The sequence below is a fragment of the Orcinus orca genome, chromosome 13 (assembly GCF_937001465.1).
Source record: "Orcinus orca chromosome 13, mOrcOrc1.1, whole genome shotgun sequence".
Classification (NCBI taxonomy): Eukaryota; Metazoa; Chordata; class Mammalia; order Artiodactyla; family Delphinidae; genus Orcinus; species Orcinus orca.
The window spans coordinates 33,889,076-33,914,623 of NC_064571.1; the positions used below are offsets into that span (position 1 = coordinate 33,889,076).

Consider the following 25,548-nt stretch of genomic DNA (forward strand, 5'->3'; position numbering starts at 1 on the left):
GTTAACATTATTATTTGTCCTGTAATTAATGTCACAGATGGTTCCAAAATATCAAGACGGTTTCAGATAGTCTAAATAAAGATCAATGAACACAATAGAGTACTAAAGCTGCAAAAGACGTAAGAAAGTATCCTACATCTAAATGAGCCTAAAATGCATCTTGGAAATTGATTTTTCAAAATCATTAGCATCGGTCTATTGACCTGGATGATATATTACTTAAACAAACAGAAGAATAACAATAATAAAAACTACACAGCAGAAAAAGTCAAATTATTCCAACCTTTAATTAGCTGGATTCAAGTACGAAACTGTCCTTTACTTCTAAATCTTTCTGTCTTTAAAGGAGTTAAGTAACCTAACTTCGCTTTTTTAAGTATTCCCCCAAAGTCTGAATTTTTAAGACATGCCTGAATGCAAAGACTTTTTTATCTTATTTTGAAGCTTTAGCATTTTAAGTATATTATGTACTATATAATATTCCTGTCCAAATCAATGTCAAATTACTCTCATTTGTATTTTCAAGGTGAGGTGCCAAAAAAAGTGCTTCTTATTTTATATGGTGCATTTATCAAGTGAAAATTAATGGATATTTGCTTCAAATTTATAATTTGAAGCAAATATATTTTAGATGATTATAAGTCATGTAATAATGGTAGTACAGAAGCAGATAGAGTACAAAATAACTCTGAAAGAAAAGAACTTGTTTGCAAGGAGGCAGTTCACACTGGTCCAATTTTTGGTCAAATAATATTCTTTCTATATTAGAGAAAAGGTTCTACTGAGGGAAAGTGCTGCCCCCTCTCCACTATCCCCCATTCCCGTCCTGCAAACTGAGAAGAACCACACTTAATGAGAAATGTTACTGATAAAAATATATTATACATGTAATGATGGGGGGTAGGGGATTGAAAACCACTGTCCTGGAATAAAACACTTAGCAGGAAATCTTATGATTTAAATATGAAAATTCTCTAGATTAAATCACATCTCCCTTACCACATGATATATAAGCTATTTTTGCCACAAGACCACTCCTATCCTACTACAATCTAAATTAGCATTAAATAAGGAATATTCTGTATACAACATATTTGATCAAAAACTTTAGAAGACTTCTATGACCACTATGCTGAACATGAGAAATAGTAAGAGTCGGAACATTCAACTAACATATATTGTGCTGTTAATTGTACTGTCAATTGTGCTGTTAATTTATAAAAGACAATGTTCAAGGTAAAAAGGCAGATTGACTGAACTGATCATCCCAAACAAGACCATTACAAATTTTAGACAAAGTATTTTTTTTAAAAAACAACTATTTGAAGGCACTAGAGAGTAACCAAAAAGGCAGAAATGACGAGTCTGACCTTGAAAAATTAACTAGTCTGCGAGGTTTATCAATTTATGGCTTTTTCCCTGAGGGCATCCCCCAATTCGCAGGTGACAGAAAGCTGCAGCCTTACTGGCTTAAGTGCTGGCTGAGTTTGAGGCTAACAGAGTAGGCAGAAAGTTAAAGACAAAATTCCAGAAGGAAGAAAGGCTTAGAGAGCCAAGAACCAAAATCTACATTTAAAACTGACCCAAATCCCTGGCTGGTTGCTAAACTACAGGCGCAGAGACTGCAGCTGCTGTCCACACGGAGGAAACAGAGTTTAGGGTCTGAATTAAATGCCCATTAAGAAAACAGGAAGTAAATTTCCTATTAGGCCCAGTTAATTGCCTATTAGAATAAAAATATTTATTCAGAGGGATATAAAATCAAAGTCTCTGTACTATATCATTCATAACATCCAATAGCATAAACAAGAAAATGTGACCCATATAAAGGAAAATAAGCCGCCAATTGAAACTAAACCTGAGATGATGAAAAGCTGCAAATAAAATGCAGACTGAATAATACAATGTAGCAAACATTTTAATAATCTTGAATCAATGGGAATACCCAGCAGATGACACAAATCATTGTGGTATCTGCTATAACAGTGAACTATGCTAGGACACTGGTCTCATCTTTGACTCCTTCAGCACATACCATTGGGTGCCTGTAGTTTTTTGTTTAATTAAATAATTAAATTAATTTTAAACACTCTTACTGTGCTTGTCTTTTACCTTAGACATGACCCCAACAGGTCTCTTTGAAAACCTACTTTAATAAGTCGTCTGTATTGCTTTCAGTATTAAAATGAATAGTATTTTTCTACATATGTAAATAGCACATATTGTAATGGGTGAAACCTAGAGTTGACCAGGAAACAATTTTTCGAAATTTTTTTTTCCACTGTAGTATAAAGGGAGTGCTTTAGCAACATATATCATGATCCTTTAACATTTACACTTTTTGATAAACTAATTTCCTTTCTACAATTTATACCATAGTAATAATAAGAGTAGACTTCTAAGATATTCACAGTTTTTAATTGTACTTATTAATGAAGCTGCAATTTGGGACAGTGAATAAATATTCAATAATAAGATAATTCTTAAATGATGATGTATTAAGACCATGTATTACTGTGGTTGGCAGAATTCTAAAATGAACCCTCCCCAAGATTTCCTGCCCTAATCCCCAGGACTGTGAATTAGATGAGATATCATGCCCATGATTATGTTAGGTTATATGGCAAAATAAATGTTGCACCTATTTTTAAGGTTACAAATCAGTTTATCTTGGGTTAACTAAATGGGAGATTATGTACATGAGCAGAGAGTTTTCTCAGCTAGCCAACAAGGGGAAATTAGAGAGACGCAAAGCTGGAGAAAGGTCTGTTGTGTTATGCTGGCCTTGAAAATGAAATGCAAGAACAGAAAAATGCCCTCTAGGAGAGAGTGAGCTCCAGCCAACAGTCAGCAGGAAAACAAGTCCTTTAGTCCTCCAACTGCAAGGAAGCAAATTCTCCACAACTGGAATAATCTTCTAAGGGGATTCTCCCATGACACCCAGGTCAGAACCCAGCCTGACAGACACTTGGATTTCTCTTGTGAAAATCTCAACAAACAACTCAGTTGAATCTGCCGGACTCCTCATCTTTAAAACTGTGAGCTAGGGCTTCCCTGGTGGCGCAGTGGTTGAGAGTCCGCCTGCCGATGCAGGGGACACGGGTTCGTGCCCCAGTCCAGGAAGATCCCACATGCCGCAGAGCGGCTGGGCCTGTGAGCCATGGCCGCCAAGCCTGCGCGTCCGGAGCCTGTGCTCCGCAACGGGAGAGGCCACAACAGGGAGAGGCCCACGTACCGCAAAACAAAACAAAACAAAACAAAACAAACTGTGAGCTAGGGCTTCCCTGGTGGTGCAGTGGTTAAGAATCCGCCTGCCAATGCAGGGGACACGGGTTCGAGCCTTGGTCCGGGAAGATCCCACATGCTACCGAGCACCTAAGCCAGTGTGCCACAACTACTGAGCCTGAGCTCTAGAGCCCACAAGCCACAACTACTGAAGCCCGCATGCCTAGAGCCCATACTCTGCAACAAGAGAAGTCATCGCAATGAGAAGCCCGCGCACCACAACGAAGACCCAATGCAGCCATAAATAAATAAATAAACAAACAAACAAACAAATTCATTTAAAAAAACCCTGCGAGCTAATAAATGGGTACTGTTTTAAGCCACTAAAAAATAATCATAATCATAATAATTAGCAGAATGGTGTTTGATAAATGGCATAAAATAATAGTTTATGTTTAAAATTAGACTTCATGAACACATCTAAAGAAATGTTAGGCTAAGTTATACACTTACATAACTGCTATTGTGTCTTCATTTGTTCAGAAAAACTTTCAAATTCTGTTAAATATTTTCCTGAAACAAAACCTACCTCCACTGATGACTGGTACTGAAAGGTTCTGATCACTTAGATTTTCTGTTAACATCCACGCTGGAAGGATTCTTTTCCTCTGGGAAGGGTTTGGCTGTTGCTTACTCAAGTCTCTACTCTCATCTAGGAAAGACTAAAAAGGCACTTATATACGAATTGCTAAAAATAATCCTGCATCCTTAATAAAACCATAAAAAGTATTTACTTTGCAGAAAACTACCATTAAAAAAATCCATCTGGGCTTCCCTGGTGGCACAGTGGTTGAGAGTCCGCCTGCCGATGCAGGAGACACGGGTTCGTGCCCCGGTCCAGGAAGATCCCACGTGCCGCAGAGCGGCTGGGCCCGTGAGCCATGGCCGCTGAGCCTGCGCGTCCGGAGCCTATGCTCCGCAACGGGAGAGGCCACAACAGTGAGAGGCCCGCGTACCACAAAAAAAAAAAATCCATCTGCAACTGTGGACTGAGTTGCTCAAAGTTCTCAAAGAAAGAAATTCAATATCTCTGTTAGTTGAAGTGTTGGTCTAGTGTGATATTCTCTAGAGCTTAACTTAAAAACAGCAAAAGCAGATCGATGCTAGAAATTTTGTCATGATAAGTCTAATACCAGTTGTCTTGTCTTTCCTTAAGGAACATGTTATAAATGGATGAGATCTTAAATTCTTACCACACTATTTGCAGCGGTCTGGGTCTTTCCTATTTCTGTGCTTCTTTCCAGCTGTGGGGCATCAGGTGTCTCATCAGGCAAATCAATCGAGGAAGATTTTGGCGTTTCACTCAATATATCATCTTCATCATGTATTTGACTGTTTCTATGAAATACAATTGAAATTCATTTATTAATCACTTAAATTTAAAACATTTCTATTGCCTACCATGCCATTATGTGATTCGCCCAAGTACATCTAACTAATGGGTTATGCTACTTTTCTCAGACTTAGGAAGACAAAAAAGCAGATTACAGTATGCTAGAATAAAATATATAGACTAGAATATGTTCCTCATCTTCTGCCCACTCTATCACCATAAAATACATTAATCTTTCCAAAACATGGGCCTAGAAACCACAGCTATTTATAAGATGGGCAATGGCCATCTCTATGAAGGCTTAAGAGTTATTTACTTACTATATAGTATTTGTTCAGATTGTCCATAAAAGTTAAGATCTCCTCCAAGTATCCAAAAAGAAAATGCAAACTGTAAGAACATCAGCTAAGCTAGTTAGGCTCTTGAAGAAAAAAGAAATAAAATCCTGAGGTCAGGTTCACACACAGCTGCTACTGGGGTCCTGGCCAGTGCAGCCACTTGTGAAATCTCCCCAAACTTGTAGTCCGACACAGGAGCATCCACAGTCACATGTGGAACATACTAGCAGAACCAATTACCTCCTACTTGCTGCAAAGTGTGGTAAGATCATCCAAAGTTCTGGATCATTATTCTTTATGTATGCACAGAGATGATCCAACAGACTTATCTTTTTTTTGTTTTTTCGTTTTTTTGTTTTTTTTTGCGGTACGCAGGTCTCTCACTGCTGTGGCCTCCCCCGCCGCGGAGCACAGGCTCCGGACGTGCAGGCTCAGCGGCCATGGCTCACAGGCCCAGCCGCTCTGCGGCACACGGGATCCCCCCAGACTGGGGCATGAACCTGCATCCCCTGCGTCAGCAGGTGGACTCTCAACCACTGCGCCACCAGGGAAGCCCCAGACTTATCTTTTTGAAAATTTGAAAATATAGATGGAAATACCACTCAGAAATAAAAAGGAAAAAAGTATGATATATACATTAACCTGGATGAATCTCAAAGGCAGTTTGCTAAGTGAAAGAAGCCAGACACAAAAAGTACATATCGTATGAATCCATGCATATGTCATTCTGAAGAGGTAAAGCTACAAGGACAGAAATCAGATCAGAAGTCGCCAGAAACAGTGGGTGGCGGAGGGGAATGACCACAAAGAGGCAAGAGGGAATTTTCTGGGGAAATGAAAATGTTCTATATCTCACTGTGGTGGTACTTACATGACTACACAAATTTGTCAAAGTGCATTGAATTATACATTTAAGAGGGGTGAATTTTACTATTGGTAAAATGTTCCTCAGTAAACACTAACATTAAAAAACTTTGTCTAGCTGAGAAAAGAATAATTAATGGCTTGTTTTATTTGTTTTAGTGAATCTTATAGGAATAACCTCCTTCAAAGGCAGACTCGAATTCATGGCAGGAATCAGTCAAAAGAGAACAACTTACTTAGACTAAATTTCCCTGCAACACCACTGTTTTAGTTCATTCAATAAATATTTTTTAAATACTTAGGGTGTGTCAGGCACTGGGGACTCAGAGTTGAAAATGTATGATTGCATGAAATTGCACTCCCATCACAATATTCAAATCCATTTTACTCACAACACACAGGTGTGCTTCCAAATTCTGATTTTTTTCCTCAAATTTTCTTAATATTTAATTTGAAAAATATTAAGAAACACTCCAGAGAAATGCAATGGCTTTTTACAACTTACAGTGTTACAAATTAAGCAACATCATCCATTCCATTTCTAGTTTTTCTATTCTGGCATAAATTCAAGACTAATACACATACATCCTATAGCCATAGGGAATTTTTATTAATATTTACCAAGAATAAATATAACAACAAAAAAAATCCTATCCCAGAACAAAATTCTAACATTTAGTTTCAAATAGGTCAAAGTGCAAATTATTCTCTTATACTTTTATTTAAATATAAATATTGTCACTGTGATATGGACATATTCTTATATTATCTTCAAATACTTCCTCAAGTAATCAACTATCACAGATTTATAATACAGTGTAATCAGAATTGTTAAAAAATAAAAACTTGGAATTTAATCTAAATACAATATAACAAAGGTAAATGAGTTACCCTTTTCTTTGGTAATAGCTATCAAGATATAATTCATATAATCATGAAATTCATGCTGTTAAAGTATAAAATTCAGTAGTTTTAGTATATTCCAAAGTTGTACAATGATCACCAATATCTAATTTTGGAACATATTCATCACCTCAAAAAGAAATCCCATATGCATCAGCAGTCACTTCCCATTCTCTTCTCCAGCCCCAGCAACTGCTAATCTACTTTCTGTCTCTAGAGATTTACATTTTCTGAAACTTCATATAGATGGAATCATACAAGTTGTTTGTATACAGATGTTTTCAATTCTTTGGGGTACATTCCTAGGAGTGCAATTGCTGTGTCACATGTAATTCTGCGTTTAAAATTTTGAGAAACTGCCAGAATGTGTTCCAAAGAGGCAGTGACACTTTACAACCCACTACCAAAGCATAAGAGTTCCAATCTCTCCACAACCTCATCAACACTTGTTATTATGTCTTTTTTACCATAGCTACCCTACTGAACGTGAAATGGTATCTCATTGTGGCTCTGATTAGCATTTCACATTGAGCATCTTTTCATGTGCTTGTTGGCCAGTCAGGTATTTTCCCTGAAGAAATGTCTACTCAAATTTAGTATGCATTTTGAAATTGGGTTGTCTTTTTATTACTGTGCTGTAAAAGTTGTTTACATATTCTAGATAGAAGTCCCCTATCAGATATATGACTTGCAAATGTTTCCTCTCCTTCTGTGGGTTGTCTTTTCACTTCCTCGATGGTATCCTTAGAAGCACAGAAGTTTTTAACTGTGATGAAGTCCAATTTATCTATTTTGTTTGCTTGTGCTTTTGTTCTTCTATCTAAGAAATCATTGCCTAATCCAAGGTCACAAAAATTTATACTTGTGTTTTTTTCTAAGCATTTCATAGTTTTAGCTCTTATATTAGGTCTCTGGTGCATTTTAAGTTTAGTTTTTCTATGTTGTGAGGTAGGAGTCTAACTTCATTCTTTTGCATTTGTCCCAGCACCACTTATTGAGAAGGCTACTCTTTTCTCCATTTAAATGTTTTGGCACTCTTGTAGAAAATTAATTGGCCATAGTGTAAGGGTTTATATCTGGACCCTCAACTGTATTCCACTGACCTGTATGTCTTTCTTCACACCAGTACTACACTGTCTTGATTACTGTAGCTTTGTAGCAGGTTTTGAAATTATGAAGTGTGAATCTTCCAACTCTTTTCTTCTTTTTAAAGACTGTTTTGGCAATTAAGTTACTCTTAACTCTTAAAGATATATTCCAAGTTATATTTAAATATAAGTTATATATTTTGTCTTTAATACAAAATGTACTGCTAATATGTATGAGCTGGATCTAAAAGTAAGTTTTAAAATAATTATAAATGAATTGTAAACATGCACACTTTCATATTACAATGGCATTTTCATCAACATTTTATTGTTTTGTCCTGTCCAAAATTAAAGTGATTAAAATTAGCTATTTATATGGAATCTAAGTATTAAGAACTTTAACAATTTGAAAGAAAAATGTAATTTGGTACAAAAGATTTACTTTCCTTTCCTCAACAGTGTTTTAAAGAAAATAATCCCTCTAGAGAGAGAATGTTATACTTCCTTATCAGCAATGAAATTCAGATAAAGAAAATGTTATACAATATTTCATTCATGTATTGAAGCCAATGCCTGCTAAGCACCCACTACTGGGGAAGCAATAGGAATGCAAAATTAATGTTGGTCCTTCTATATGAAATACGTCAAAATTTAATTAGCTAAAATCTAAAACTTTTTTTTGGCTTTCTTACTTTGACTTCTCAAAAAAGTATGGATTTTAGTACTTCTCACAGAATAATTTCATAGAAACATATACAGAAAAGAGTGAAAAATGAACACACTAGAGCTGATATATATGGACCCATATGCTCTCATTGAGTTCATTATGAATGGGATTTATTATACAGAATGTAAACACTACATGAAAAGCATGTTGACATGAGTGAAGTGAGAACCTAAAGAAATGACAAGCTTTTGTACGGTTGTTTTGTTGTTCAAATCTCTTTCTTAAATTCATAACTGGTTGGAAGAAAAAATTTACAATGATATCAGGGGTCCTTACAACTGACACAAAGCACATAGGTTTTCTTTTCTGTTCTTATTCAAATTTAAAAATATTTCAACATGTAGAAATATAGAGAAAATATAATGTATGTATTCTATCTACCTATCTATTAATATAAATACTTCTGTATCCACCACCCAAATAGAAACATTTTGTCACATTTGCTCCAGATTAATTATAAATACAATCAAAGCTTCCTCTGTGTCCAGTCTCAATCTTGTTCCTCTCCCTCTCATCCCTTCTTTGAAGGAAAATTATTCTGATTTTATTATTCACATGCATGTCCTTATACTTTTACTACTATATGTATATATCCATTACTTGTGTATATATATATATACACATAATGTATATATTATTCATGAAGTAATCCAAATAATCCATAATACACAGGTATAATATGTAATATATATCTATATACAAACGGTGTATGCTTTATATATATGTAATCTTTTTGGTTTTTTTTTCCTCAACATTACATTGTGGAGATTTATCCACATTTTAACCTGGAGCTCTCTCTAGTTCATTCACTTTCACTCCATTTTAAAACTACACCAAATTTATTTAGCCACTCTCCAAGTGTCTTCACTATTAGAATGACTGCTATAGTAAGCTTTCTTATACAGTCAGGGAAGTCAGTAAGAGCTATAGTCCTAGTCAGCTTGTATTTGAATTCTCTGTCACATATTAGCTATGAGACCTTGGGCAAGTCTCAAACCTTCTGCGTCTCAGTTTCCTAATCTGTAATATAGGGATTTTAACAGTACCTATTCCTTATAAAGATGGTTGTGAAGATTAAAAAGTTCATACGTGTAAATCTTACACAACAGTACAACGGTGTTTTTATGAGGTAGACACTACAAAATGGAGCTAGTTCTAAAATATATGAGAATCCCAATGGTATCAAAAAATGTCTAAAGTATATTTCAATACTTCCACAGTCTAAGACATGGTTCACTCCCCCTTGCTAGAAGATAGCAGCTTTTCTTTGTCTGGAGACCAGGCAGCTGCCTCCTAATGGTATACCTGTCATGATGATACTTGCCTTCCTCAAGACCTGCCCTCCCACCCCTCGTGGCTTCTATTCCAATAACCAAGGTCAACTCATCATTACCTGACTAGAAAAGTACTGTCCCTACTTCAACAGGAAAGCAAATATTTACTAAAGAGCTACAGGACCTGGCTAATATGTACTGACAGAAACCAGAAGACCATGCCCAAGAATAGATCTTGAAGATGCTAAAACAGGGGATGCAGAATAAAACTAGAAAAAAAAAACACTGCAACCTGTCCTGCAACCTGGGATTTAAGGTACTGGCAAGGACACCTGAAGCCAGTCGTAATATACAGCTGAAATGGCTTGTTCATGCTTGGAAAAAGAATATGTTTACAGTAAATAGGGTAGAAATAGAGAATGCCCTGGCATGATACTGAAAAGGGGGTCAATAGGCTCTAAGAGGTGGGTATGCTAAAATGGACTTATTACATGAGACTAGAGAATCCCCCACCTGACCATGTTCCCCAGAAGGGCCCAGAACACTAAGCTATATACTAGTGAGGCAGTGTTGAAGAGCTCAATGGTAACTGCCTCTATAGGTCAATGTTGATGGTAGGAGAGGCTGCCAAGAACAAGGCTCTTTAGCATCAATGGAGATGACAGCATTCTAGAATTGCAGAGGCCAGGTGGTTAGCATTTAACTATCAGAGGCTAAGTGGACATTATTTGCATAACAGTCAGCAAAGCTGTAATGGCACTGATCTATAAGCACCTTTAACAATGGCTATCCACCTAGCTGGAGATTACATTGCCCAGCTTTCCTTGCAACTCCATGTAGCCATGTGCCAAACAACCCGATCAAAACGTGGGCAGAAGACTTAAATAGGCATTTTTCCAAAGAAAACATACAGATTACTAACAGGAACATGAAAAGTTGCTTAACATCACTAATTATTAGAGAAATGCAAATCAAAACACCATGAGATATCACTTCACACCTGTCAGAATGGCTATCATCAAAACGTGTACAAATAACAAGTGTTGGTGAGGATGTGGAGAAAAGGGAACCCTTGTGCACTGTTTAAGACTATAAATTGGTACAGCCACTATGGAAAACACTACAGAGGTTCCTCAAACAACTAAAAATAGAACTACCATATGATCCAGCAATCCCACTCCTGGCTACGTATCCTAGAAAAACAAAAACACTAATTCGAAAAGATACATGCACCCTGATGTTCATAGCAGCACTATTTACAACAGCCAAGATATGGAAGCCCAAGTGCCCATCAACAGATGAATGGCCTGTTGTTATACAAAGATACATACATACATACATATATATATATATATATATATACACACACACACACACACACACATACACACACATACACACACACACACACACACACAATGGAATATTACTCATCCATAAAAAAGAATAAAATTCTGCCATTTGCAACAATATGCAGGGACCTAGAGAGTTTTACATTAGTGAAATAAGTCAGACAGGGAAAGACAAATACTGTACGTTATCACTTATATGTGGAATCTAAAACATACAACAAATGAACGTATATAGCAAAACAGAAAGAGACTCACAGATATAGAAAACAAACTAGTGTATACCACTAGGGAGAGGGAAGGGAGGATGAGCAAGATAGTGTTATGGGATTAAGAGATAAAAACTACTGTGAATAAAATGGATAAGCGAAGGATATATTGTACAGCACAGGGAATTACAGCCATCTCTCAGTAATAACTTTAAACGGAGTATAATCTATAAAAATACTGAATCACTATGCTGTACACCTGAAACTAATATAATATTATAAATCAACTATAATTTTTAAAACGACAGAGAATATATCCAGCACCCCCAAAAAGCTCCCTTGTGGCCCCCCTTCCTAGTCAATCCTCCAGAAATAAACATTGATGGATTAGTTTTCTTATAATAGAACGTAATATAAATGTAACTATACAGTAGGTATTGTTTTGTGCCTTGCTTCCTCAGGATTTTCTAAATAGACAATCATGTCATCTGCAAATAAAGACAGTTTTGCTTCTTTCTTTCCAGTATGATGCACTTTATTTCTTTTTCTTGCTTTACTGGACTGGTTAGGACCTCCAGTCAACATGGAATAGAAGTTGTGCAAATGGATATCTTTGTTTTGTTCCCAACTGTAGGGAGAGAACTTTTCAATACCTCGCTACTAAGTATTTTTTTATAGGAAGGAAATTTCCTTCTTTTCCTAGTTTTCTCTAAGGTTTTTTTAACAGGTATTAAATTTTTGTCACAATTGTTTTTAGGCATCTACTGGAATGACAGTTCTTTAATCTGTTATAGTGAATTTCACTGATTGGTTTTTTTTTTATATATATATGATAAATTCACCTTGCATTTCTCAGACAAATTTCACTTGGTCATAGTGTATTAAAATCTATTTCACACATTGCTGGGTTTGACTTCTAAATATTTTGTTATAAGGAATGTGGGTTTGTATTTACTTTTCTTGTAATGTTCTTGTCTGATTTTGGTATCAGGATTATGGAAGCTTCATAAAATGAGTGGGGAAGTGTACTCTCTTCTATTTTGGAGAAAAAAGTATAATATTGGTATTATTTGTACCTTGTAAGTTTAAGAGAAATCACTAGTGAAGTTCCTTGCAGGAAATTCTTAAATCGGGAACTCAATTTCTTTAATGGACATAGGATTCATCAGATTTTCTATTTCTTCCTGTATCAGTTTTGGTAAATTGTGTTTTTCAAGGGATGCATCCATTCATTTAGGCTATCAGTTTTACTGGCATAAAGTTATACGTAATTATTTCTTCATTATTCTTTTAAGGTCTGCAGGATCAGTAGTGATATTGCCTCTCCCATTCCTGATACTGATAATTTGTGTTTTCCAGCTTCTTTTTCTTGGTAAGCCTTGTCAATTTTATCAATTTTATTAGTCTTTTCAGAAAACTAACTTTAGGCTTTGTTGATCTTCTTTGTTATTTGTCTATGTTCTATTTCATTGATTTCTAGTCCTATTCTTCTTATTGTTTCCTTTTTTCTGTCTATTTTGGGATTAATTTACTCCTGTTTGTCTATCTTCTTAAAATAGAAGCAAAGGGCATCAGTTTTACCTCTTTCTTCTCTTCTAATATAGGCATTTAATATAAATTTCCCTCAAAGGACTACTTTAGATATATTTCACAAATGTTTTTGTTATGTTTTCAGTATTATTCTGTTCAAAATGTTTTCTAATTGCCCTTTTCTCTGGGTTCCAGAGGTTACCTAGGTATGTGCTGTTTAATTTCAAAACACTTGAAGATTTTCCTAGATATTGTATTTTTATTGATTTTTAAATTTAATACCAGTGCCGTCAAAGAACACACTCTATATAATTTTGTCCATCTACTTCTATAGGTCCAGTTTAAGTATTCTATAATTTAAAAACTAAAACAAAGGGGAATAATCTGCTAATGACTGCCTCAACAAAACTAGTGTATTAATTTCAATTTTACATCAGCTATTTATTGTAACCTCATTTCATCCATTTCCCTATTCTATATTTTCTGTTATTTTTATAAGAAATAAGAGTTATACAAGCATAATCTAAAACAGAGGCTAATACCTTAAGAAAATTTTAAAAACTAAAAAAAAAGATTAAGAAAATGTAGTCAGTTTCAAATTAACTATCCTGGTTATTGTTAGATGCGAAATATATTCTAAACACAATGGTAAAAGATACAACATATGGAAGCAATCACTATTGAAGCATAAGTTTCCAAAATCTAATGTTTTCTAGAAACACACACACACACACACACACACACACACTCACCATGTAAGACCTATCGCCAATTTAGTTGAATTCTAGAGTGGTGTCTACTGAAGCTTTTGTGGATGACTGAGGAATTAGATTACAAATACCATTACTTAATTGCATTTCATCAGGCAATCTTACCTTAAAGTACATTCCACTTCCGTTTCAGAATGTGTAGACAAAACACGAAAAATGTATTTGTCAACTAATAAAGAGAAACTATCTCCAGGATTCAACCAGTGCCATAGATTTGTCTTCAATGGTAAGAGCTGGCTCTTCTCAGAAGACTGATAAAAGCACGGATTTGTATGTATCTAACAAATTAAAGAAAAAGAATACAGTGATGTAGTAACTTAAAATCATGACTAGTTAAAACTACAACTAATTACGAACTGATTCAAAATTTGTGTCAAAACAATTCTAAGTATAAACTTACACTTAAAAGTCTAATAAATCTGGCACTTCTAAGTATCATAATTATTATCTAAACATAAAAAAATAGTTGTAACATACCTCCCATTTCTCTAGGAATCAAAGAAAAAAGCAAATTTATCAATTAACTGGTTAAAAGATACTTCTATTTTGTTTGAGAGATGACTGGACATTGGAAAGAGAAACATGAAAAATAATTATCAGTATGGAAACTGAGTCCCCCAATTTTGATATCCAAAATTCACTAATCTATTGAAAATTCTCTTCTGCTTATTTTCCCCTAATAATTTCTTACTATGATTAAAAAATGAGAAACTATGGGAAGGAAATTCTTGATCAAATTTCTCAAGCAAACAACATACCTTTTTTCTTTACTCCTCACAGAGGAATCTTATTTTGTTTAAATGAAATTCCCCTCTGAAGATCATCATCCATATTCAAATTGCAAGAGGTAAATATATCTCAATGTCAAAACTATTACAATATCCCCTATTTTGAATTATGTTTCCACTGATTACCTCACATTAGCAAAGATAATGAGAGCTGCCTCCATAATTAACACCTATTGAAAGGCATCTTAAAAATTCTAACTAAAATCAAGCTGAATTTAACCATCTCCAGAATAGCCTTCTTGTCATCTAAACCACTGGGTCTTTTAATAAGCTTTAGCATATACCAAAGCAATCCACATTAATGCAGATCTTCAGTTTTTTAAAAGAATTTTACATAGAGCAACTCCCCCTACCACCCATTCATCTGTCTACTTCATCAGTATAAATGACATTTTTTTCTAGAGACATCAACCATCTCTCCATTTATAGCAAGGTAAATGTCACCCTGAGATTGGACATATGCCAAACATTCTCAGTTTTTCTATTTATACTTCATTAAAGTATCTTGAGATGCAACTAAATTTTCACACATCAAAACCTTTTCTGATCCCAACCATTTAATATATCTATAGGTGTTAAGATACGTTTTATTCACCCTGAGTTTGAACAGACTAGAAATGAGTATAAATTCAGTAGGTAAAAACTTCTGTTCCTACTGTAAAAAATATTCATTATGGAAAAATTAAGGAAGCTTATAATAGTCCTCTTTTTAATGTATTTTGAAATTCTAGAAATGCATCAGTATTTTTTTTTCTTTTTACCCCTCAAAAATTTTCTTTTCATTGGGAAACTTGGTTAAAATTTTTTATTAAATATAGTTACTTTCATTTTTTAAAAATCTTAATCATTTATGGAATATAAACTAAGTAAGATATAAACAAGTCTAGAATATTGCTATAAAACATGAAGCAAATAATGTTGTTAAGTTAGGTAGATTACTTTGCATTATAATTTATTTTTCATTTGTTTTTATTTCTTAAAATGCCTATTTCTATGGGAAAAGAATAGGGTATTTCAAGTGTAAATACAAGATATTCTGATTTAGTTTCAATTATATATTAAAACACACCAAAATATCCACAAACTTTTACTGAACATCTACAACATTCTTTCATTCCATTCAAATGTCAAGCCCCAGATCATTTACCTCTGAAGTCCATCTCTCTTTAGCATTTGCAGTCACTGCCCTAGTTCAAGCTCTTACCCACTGCTTGCGTTTCTTGCTTGTGCTAACATCATATCAAGTCTCCCTGATTTCCTTTACTTCACTGCTTCCTAAGTTTTTTTTTTACATTTCCCTACATAAGGCCTCTGATGCTTCTCCAATATAAGCAAAGCATAGCAGTGAAGGCTCTTCATAAAGCTACAGTGGTTTGCAACCTCATCTCTCACCTTCACACACCAAAATCTTCACCCTATACACACAATCTTTGATCCAATCATTGAGACCTACTCAAAAATGCTCTTTTGTTTACTACAGCCTCAGTAATGTCTTATCCCACCCCACCTTTCTGCTTGAACTATTGGAACCAGTCCCTATCAGTTCAAAGATAGTCATCTGATAAATCACCACTAGACTCCAAGGTCCATGGGTGCAGATAACTACCTAACACAGTTCTAACAGTCTATGATTAAAATGACTACAGAAGCCTCTAGCAGCAGGAAGAATCAATGATAGTTCAACTGTCAATCATTAGTGAATAATCTCAGGAACGGTTCCAAATAGTGTACCATAAGAAGTGAGGCTTGAAGTCTAATGTACTTAATATAAATGCTACCTGTTGAATCACTTAAATAGAGTCACCCCTAAAACTGTTTGACTGCATTCTCTATAAGATGTCATATTAAATGATTTTTTAAAATTATAATTGGTACAATTAGGTAAACTAAATTTCAAACAGAATCCACTTTCATCTGCTAAAAAGCTACTGGAAGCACGCAACTCGGCACCTGAGCTTACTGGCTTTCAAAATCCCAAGAAAATCACAAAAGTAACTTTAGTTGTCACTTCCCATGACTTCTTCTGATCAAATACCATAATATACTTTTTTAAAAAAATTATTTATTTATTTTCATTTGATGACTTGAATAATATATATTTTTTTATACAGAAGGTTCTTATTAGTCATCCATTTTATGCACATTGGTGTATACATGTCAATCCCAATCACCCAATTCATCACACCACCACCCCCACCACCCGCCGCTTTCCCCCCTTGGTGTCCGTACGTTTGTTCTCTACATCTGTGTCTCAATTTCTGTCCTGCAAACCACTTCATCTGTACCATTTTTCTAGGTTCCACATATGTTCGTTAATATACGATATTCGTTTTTCTCTTTCTGACTTACTTCACTCTGTATGACAGTCTCTAGATCCATCCACGTCTCAACAAATGACCCAATTTGTTCCTTTTTACGGCTGAGTAATATGCCGTTGTATATATGTACCACATCTTCATTATCCATTCATCTGTTGATGGGCAGTTAGGTTGCTTCCACGACCTGGCTATTGTAAATAGTGCTGCAATGAACATTGGGGTGCATGTGTCTTTTTTTGTGTGTGTGTGGTATGCAGGCCTCTCACTGTTGTGGCCTCTCCCATTGCGGAGCACAGGCTCCAGACGTGCAGGCTTAGTGGCCATGGCTCACGGGCCCAGCCGCTCCGCGGCACGTGGGATTGTCCCAGACCAGGGCACGAACCCGTGTCCCCTGCATCGGCAGGCGGACTCTCAACCACTGCGCCACCAGGGAAGCCCTGCATGTGTCTTTTTGAATTATGGTTTTCTCTGGGTATATGCCCAGTAGTGGGATTGCTGGGTCATGTGGTAATTCTATTTTTAGTTTTTTAAGGAACCTCTATACTGTTCTCCATAGTGGCTGTATCAATTTACATTCCCACCAACCGTGCAGGAGGGTTCCCTTTTCTCCACATCCTCTCCAGCATTTGTTGTTTGTAGATTTTTCTGATGATGCCTATTCTAACTGGTGTGAGGTGATACCTCATTGTAGTTTTGGTTTGCATTTCTCTAATAATTAGTGATGTTGAGCAGCTTTTCATGTGCTTCTTGGCCATCTGTATGTCTTCTTTGGAGAAATGTCTATTTAGGTCTTCTGCCCATTTTTGGATTGGGTTGTTTGTTTTTTTAATATTGAGCTCCATGAGCTGTTTATATATTTTGGAGATTAATCCTTTGTCCGTTGATTCATTTGCAAATATTTTCTCCCATTCGGAGGGTTGTCTTTTCGTCTTATGATTTCCTTTGCTGTGCAAAAGCTTTTAAGTTTCATTAGGTCCCATTTGTTTATTTTTGTTTTTATTTCCATTACTCTAGGAGGTGGATGAAAAAAGATCTTGCTGTGATTTATGTCAAAGAGTGTTCTTCCTATGTTTTCCTCTAAGAGTTTTATAGTGTCTGGTCTTACATTTAGGTCTCTAATCCATTTTGAGTTTATTTTTGTGTATGGTGTTAGGGAGTGTTCTAATTTCATTCTTTTACATGTAGCTGTCCAGTTTTCCCAGCACCACTTACTGAAGAGACTGTCTTCTCCATTGTATGTCCTTGCCTCCTTTGTCATAGATTAATTGACCATAGGTGCATGGGTTTATCTCTGGGCTTTCTATCTTGTTCCATTGATCTATGTTTCTGTTTTTGTGCCAGTACCATATTGTCTTGATTACTGTAGTTTTATAGTATAGTCTGAAGTCAGGGAGTCTGATTCCTCCAGCTCCGTTTTTTTCCCTCAAGACCGCTTTGGCTATTCAGGGTCTTTTGGGTCTCCATACAAATTTTAAGATTTTTTGTTCTAGTTCCGTAAAAAATGCCATTGGTAACTTGGTAGGGATTGCATTGAATCTGTAGATTGCTTTGGGTAGTATAGTCATTTTCACAATACTGATTCTTCTAATCCAAGAGCATACGATAATATACTTTTAAATTAACCACAGAATCATGGAATTTGGGGAAAGGAACCAAAAACTACTTAGCTAAATTAGGAAAGAAAATGACTACATTTTAGACGCTAAACCATCTAAACAGTACATTTAACCAAGGCCTGGGGCAGGCCGGTGAGACTAATACAGAATAGGGAATGTTAAAGCAAAAGCTGCCAGGAAAATTAGCACTGTTACCTACATGCTCAAATTAAAGAAAAAGAAAAAAAAGACAATTCTGAAAGCTGCAATGAATATAGTCTATCCAGTTCTGGCAATTAAAATTCATGAGGATCTGGTTAAGTCCTTCCTAGGTGTTTCTGCCATTGGAAACATTTCTATTTCCTTTAAGTCTGTGTTAAAAGAAAGCAGTAAAATAAAATTTGGAGAGAAAGGGTAGAAGTAGAAGTTAAAAACAGAGGCTATATAAATTTGGTAGGCAATTATTTCATTTATCAGTCATTTTATAAACTAATATAAAATTTTATAAACAAGATGGCATAACATTGGAGATGCAGTGCAATTTATGCAACATCATATTCCTAAAAAGAGCTGTGAATGTTTGATTTTTTTTTAAGTTATAACTGAAATGTAATGTTTAGAAACCTTTCATTATGTTATCAGCCACCCCTAATTTATCTCTCAATGTGGTTCTCTGGCATATGGCTAGAGCTTTTGAGTGTTTTTGCATGTTGCTGGGCTTGGAAATGTTCCCTGTTACTCCTCAGCCTTTAAAGTGAAGCCTCCCCTTCCTCGGGTATATGCCATGGTCACCCATGAGGAATGGTGGGTAGCAGGAAGGACAAGAGTCAAAACAGGAATATACATATCTTCTGCCTGAACCCTGAATATTCTCTAAATGAGGTTTCCTGCTTATAAGCTAAGAGAAGACCATGTTCTTATTCATGAGTATTTTAAAGATTCAAATGAATCTCTAAACAATATTAAATAATGATATAGTCCTAAGTTTATAAAAGCTAAGATGTTCAATACAAAGGCATAAAATTGTAAGAGAAGAAAAGGTAAAATACTTAAGAAAGGAAAATGATTATGTTTCTTTAAAAACACATCACAAACCCAAAGTCAAGAAAACAGTCAGTTTGAGTATTTTTTCCTCAGCTGAAAGCACTTAATATTTAAATGATAGGTGGTTAAATATTAGGCATTTAGCAAATCATCCACAAAAAAAGTGGACCAATCCGTGTGGTCCGTGATCATCTTTTTCTTTTCCTAAAAATGTTCATACAGGAGATCCCAGAACTAAGAGCAAAAATGACATACCAAGAAATCTGATGTTCGCTCCTAAAACTCACATCTAAATAACTATTACTCATTGAGTAAGCTTTTTAAAAAAATCTATATCAAACAATATACACTCCAACTAAAAAGCCACACATACAAGAAGTCCAAAAGGTTGTTTCTTAAAAGTTATAAAATGACAAAAATTTATCAATATTTATAAAAAAGGAGAAGACAGACACAACATTTTCTGCCTCTATTCAAAAAGAGTCATGTACCACAATGTTCACTGCAGCTCTATTTACAATAGCCAGGACATGGAAGCAACTTAAGTCTCCATCAACAGATGAATGGATAAAGAAGATGTGGCACATATATACAATGGAATATTACTCAGCCATAAAAAGGAACGAAACTGAGTTATCTGTAGTGAGGTGGATGGATCTAGAATCTGTCATACAGAGTGAAGTAAGTCAGAAAGAGAAAAACAAATACCATACGCTAATACATATATAAGGAATCAAAAAAAAAAGAAAAAAAGTGGTCAGAAGAACCTAAGGGCAAGACGGGAATAAAGATGCAGAACTACTAGAGAATGGACTTGAGGATACAGGGAGGGGGAAGGGTAAGCTAGGACAAAGTGAGAGTGTGGCATGGACATATATATACTACCAAACGTAAAATAGATAGCTAGTGGGAAGCAGCCGCATAGTACAGGGAGATCAGCTCGTTGCTTTGTGACCACCTAGAGGGGCGGGACAGGGAGGGTGGGAGGGAGGGAGATGCAAGAGGGAAGAGATATGAGGACATATGTATATGTATAACTGATTCAGTTTTTTATATAGCAGAAATTAACACACCATTGTAAAGCAATTATACTCCAATAAAGACGTTAAAAAAAAAAAAAAAGAAATGGTGCAAAGGATGCATTATCCCTGAAGGACTAGAACTAAAATACAAATCAATTTTCTATAGCTTTCTATTGGAATTATCATTAAATATTAAACAAAGATTGATGTATACCGAAAAAAAGCGCTCCTCTTATTTTGTGTTTTTTTAATTTGGAAAGCATTTTTTTTAAAAACAAAATGAGTTGTGGAAAAGCTATTTTAGTATTTTATAGCTATTTTACAAGTGCACCCATAATTTCATGGGAAGCAAAACAATCACAACTCAGAAATTTCATTGTGCAATAGAAAAGGTAAAATCACCCAAAGCTGCATATTTTGAGAATCAATACCAAATGGCAAAAAATACATATCTTTTGCAATTTATACACAGTTTAGAACTACTCTCTCAATCATCCAAGAACCTAAGAGTAAGTTTTTATTAAAATGAAATAAAAGCATTGACAGGGCTTCCCTGGTGGCACAGTGGTTGAGAGTCCGCCTGCCGATGCAGGGGACATGGGTTCATGCCCCGGTCCGGGAAGATCCCACATGCCGCGGAGCGGCTGGGCCCGTGAGCCACGGCCACTGAGCCTGCACGTACGGAGCCTGTGCTCTGCAACGGGAGAGGCCACAACAGTGAGAGGCCCGAGTACCGCAAAAAAAAAAGAAAAAAAGCACTGACAGCTATAAATTCACCCTGATGACATAACTAACCACTGGTGATACAGTCATTTACAAAGAACATCATCATTTTGCCTTCAGAATGCATCTTCTCCCTGCTGATACCAGACTGTACATCAAATTTAAACGACACACAAAAAAGCTAGCATCATCTCCCCATGAGCTAATATTATCTCCTCATGCACTATTTCCAAGAACTGCTAAGAGCTAGAGGCTTTTCTAAAGGGAAATATTAGAGCAGGAAAAAAAGACAAATTCATCCAATTCAAAAGTCCAAATTAGTTACTCCCCTAATTGCATTCATCTATCATTGTCAAAGCTACTTTTTTATTTACTTAGATTTCTAATTTGAGGGAAAGCAAAAAAACATTTAATTACTTAAACATAAAGTGGAATATACAGCATACAGAAGGGATCATCAAAACAAAATATCTGCTATATTTATTTATATAATTTTACAAAGTTTTTTAAACTAAAACTTCTCTCTCAACACTTTATTACAGTTGTATATATAATTTGCTTTAGCAGATCAAATAATTTGTGATTGACTAGAACAGAGAATAAGTGATATTTAGCACACATGATAAAATGAATAAACTGGAAGTCATCTGTCCATCTCATACTCATTATTTCTAATCTTAAACTTCCATTAACAAAGTCAGTGTTAGAATTCCTCTAAACTTCTCTAAATTGCACCTTGAAGGTGCAGCTACAATAAGATGCTGATTAAATAAATAAATCTATTTCAAGGGGATAGGTATTTTATTGAAACTATATTAATATAAACAAGAAATCAAGCATTACATAAAGCAAAGAACCCATACGTATATCACTAAGTCCAAGAAGCAGCTTTCCTTCAACTAATATAAAGTGAATTTCGTAATTCTTGGAATAAAATTCAAAACCCAATTAAATATTTTTCTAAAAGAGCAATCAAATTCTAGTACTAGAACTGCACATTTCCTTAAAAAATCATTTTTAATGTCTTCCAATGTTTGGTAGTTTGGCATTACAGAAATAACTGCAATATACTGTACTATTCTTTACCCTTTTTTGATGTTATAAATATTCCATAATAATTTTTTAGAGACATAATACATGTAAGATATTATGTGTGGACCCACCACCCAGTTTAAGAATATTACCATTACCTTTGATGTTACCAATGAGTCTTTACCTAACCACTCTCTTCTCAGTTTCCTCAGATGTAATTATCCTGATTTTTGTGTTTATCACTTCCTTGATTTTCTTTATGGTTTCACCGCCTATGTTTATGACCCTGAATATATTGTTTACTTTGTAGGATTTTTAATCTTACATAAATGAAGCCACACTGTAAATATTCTTCCAATGCTTGCTTTCATCATTCAGTATTATGTTCCTGATTTTAATCCATGCTTTTTCAGCTTTCACAGTAATGTATCTTCACTGTTGTACTACATTTCATTAAATTAATATATCACAATATATTTATTGATTTTACTGTTGGTGGAAATTTATGTTGCTTCTAGTGTTTTGCTATCACATAAACAATTTTGCTCTTCAGGCTCTTGTACATATCTATTGGTACCTGTGTGTGCGTGAGGTCTGCTTGCAGGGAATACAAGCCTTCATCTTTAGGAAATAGCGTCAAGCTATTTTCCAAAGTGGCTGCACCATCTAAGCTCCCAGCCACAGCTCATAACTATTCCACTTGTTCTACTGCTCCTCCAACACTTGAAATTGTTAGACTTTTCATTTTTGCCAATCTGTTGGGTGTGGAATCGTATCTCATTGTGGTTTCATTTATTTCTCCATCTAATAAGAAGGCTGAGCACCTGCTTTTCATGTTTACTAGCCAGTCAGGTTTCCATTTCTGCAATGTGCCACTCAAATCTTCAGCCCGTTTTTCTATTGGATTATCTTCTTCTCATTGACTGAAAGCATTTGCTATAAATTCTGGATATCATTCCTTTGTCAATTATATGTGTTTTAAGTATCTTCTCCCCGTTGTATTTTTCGTTTTCATTATAGTGTCTTTTGATCAGCAACGGTTCTTAATTTTAATGTAATTGGCTTTTTTTCAATCTTTCTTTTACAGTTTCTGCTTTTTATATCTTATTTTAAAACCGTTCCCTACTCTAAGGTCATAAAGGTTTTATCCTACGTTACCTTCTAACAGTTTTACAGTTTTGACTTTCACATTAATCTATCTGGAATTGATTTTTGTGTATGGTTTGAGGTAGGGGTCTAATTATTTTTTTTATTTTTTTGCCCAAACAAACAACAAACTGTCCCAGTACCATTTACTGATAAAAAGTTCTCTTCTCCATTTATATGCAATGCCAGCTCTGGCCCAAATCAAATTCCCACATACAAAAGCCTGAATCTAAGATTGCTTTCAGTTCTAAAGTTCTACTCAACTGAAGGCACTAAAACGTCTTGTGAAGATAAGTTGAAACAATTAGTTTCAACTTCAAGAATTTTTTTTAAAGAAGAGAACATGGCAAAAGAATCCTGACTTGGAAAATGTGATGAAAAAAAAAAACTGCAGAGGGTTCAAAGAACCTGAGTTCTAATTCTCATTTAACAACTTACTGACTATGTAGAATTAGACATTCTAAGTTGTCAAAAATAATAGTACCAAGAAAAGGGTAAAAACACTTACCTTTTTCCCATGTGTATAAGGTCACTTAATAAAAGTTCATAAAATTATACTAAACAATATTTAAAAGATAAATATAAACAAAGGTATAGTTTAAATAAAATGTTACCATCCCAAATTTTAGTTTTAAAAGTCTATAATCTAATGTGGAATTTTTGCTCTAACTTCTAATTTTGTATCTACCACAGTTTGGTGCTCAAAAGACACTTGTTGACTTATATCAACACAATCTAATTAAAGACCAAGCAAGGTACAGAATGTTTTCTAAAAGGTGTCTTCTTTGTTTGAACATTGTTAAACACCCATACAGAAATCTGACCCACTTCATAAGGGATAAAGTTTAACCTGAAGAAAGAATTTTCCATTAATAAAATCACCTTTAAGTATATTTATCTTATATTATCGATACTCTTTTAAATAGTCACAGAAGTTCAAAATACACCTGAATACTTTTCATCCAAGTATAGACATGACTCCAATTAAGCATCTCTATTAAGCCAATTTGGAAAATACTCTAGGTACAGAAATCTATTGAAACAAGTCTATAACACTTAAGTGACTTTGGTTGCTAACCCATCCCCCAAAAGCCAACCATTACACAGTTATGGACTTTCTTATAGAATCTTATTTGTAATACCTACTCATGAACAAAATCATAATGTACACATGAACTGGTAGTCACCTTTCATTAAGATTCTAACTACATAAATGTAGCACTGCCCCATGGGAAAAAAAAGTAGCTTAAACAGTTTAGATCTTTATCTCCCAATTATCTTCTGGCAATAAGAAAAACATATTCCGACATTAATTCCCTATTTTCATAACCTTAAAAATAAGCCCCTCCAATCAGGAGCTGGAAACACGTGAGAGAGAAAATGTTAAAATAAATCATTAATAACATATTTACCGGTTTGATTCGAAGCTGACCACCCACCACTTCAAGAATGGCATGTCTTCTGGACACTCTCTTATCTGTTATCTACAGGAGAAAAAAAATTAAAATTTCAAACACAGCCACCTGCCTAAAAAACAATAACAACAAACCCCACAGCAACGTTTCTGAAATCAGTAGGCTAGATATGAAATCTATTATTCATTCAACAACTGTATATTGAAATGACTGTCCTCACTGAACAAATAACGAAACAACTCAGAGATTAAGGGACCTTAATCACAGAAAAATAAACAGTGAAGCAGAGACTCAAGGTTGGAAACTAACAGATCCCAAAACCTTTCATGATGGTTTCCATTCAAGACAGACATTTAGTAGGGATTCTTATCAATAAAATTCATAAAATGAGAAAAAAATCTATATAATATGTACTTATCAGGAAGCATTCCAAATACAGATAAGATAAATTATGTTATAATGACAGAAGGTCTCAAAAAGCAGCAGTCTGGTAAATGTAAAAGGTAAGACTACAAGCTTTGGTGTCAAGCAGACCCAGGTCAGGCAGACCTGCATTTGAGCTCAGGGCCATTAGCAGTAGTTAAGAGAACAGGAAGGTAGGAGAGGGAGCAGTGAAAACCAAGTATTTACAGTGAAGAAAAAAATTTTAATTATATATTTGCTTCCTGTTTTGAGCCAGCACTGTTCTACTTACTCTCACAATCACTTCTGCACACCAAAGTTTAAAAATTGAGGACTTCCCTGTGGTGCAGTGGATAAGACTCCACGCTCCCAATGCAGGGGGCCTGGGTTCGA

At 35.0% G+C, this 25,548-nt stretch overlaps 1 protein-coding gene across 1 annotated transcript in view; it reads right to left on the bottom strand.

Moving 5' to 3' along the window:
• APLF (aprataxin and PNKP like factor) overlaps positions 1-25,548 on the bottom strand; it is an 82,296-nt gene that overhangs the window by 42,352 nt on the left and 14,396 nt on the right. The window contains exons 2-5 of the mRNA XM_033400403.2: positions 24,751-24,822; positions 13,776-13,948; positions 4,479-4,623; positions 3,815-3,947 (exon numbers count right to left, since the gene is read on the bottom strand). Of these exons, the coding sequence (XP_033256294.2) occupies positions 3,815-3,947; positions 4,479-4,623; positions 13,776-13,948; positions 24,751-24,822 (523 nt within the window). The remainder of the gene's footprint in view (positions 1-3,814; positions 3,948-4,478; positions 4,624-13,775; positions 13,949-24,750; positions 24,823-25,548) is intronic.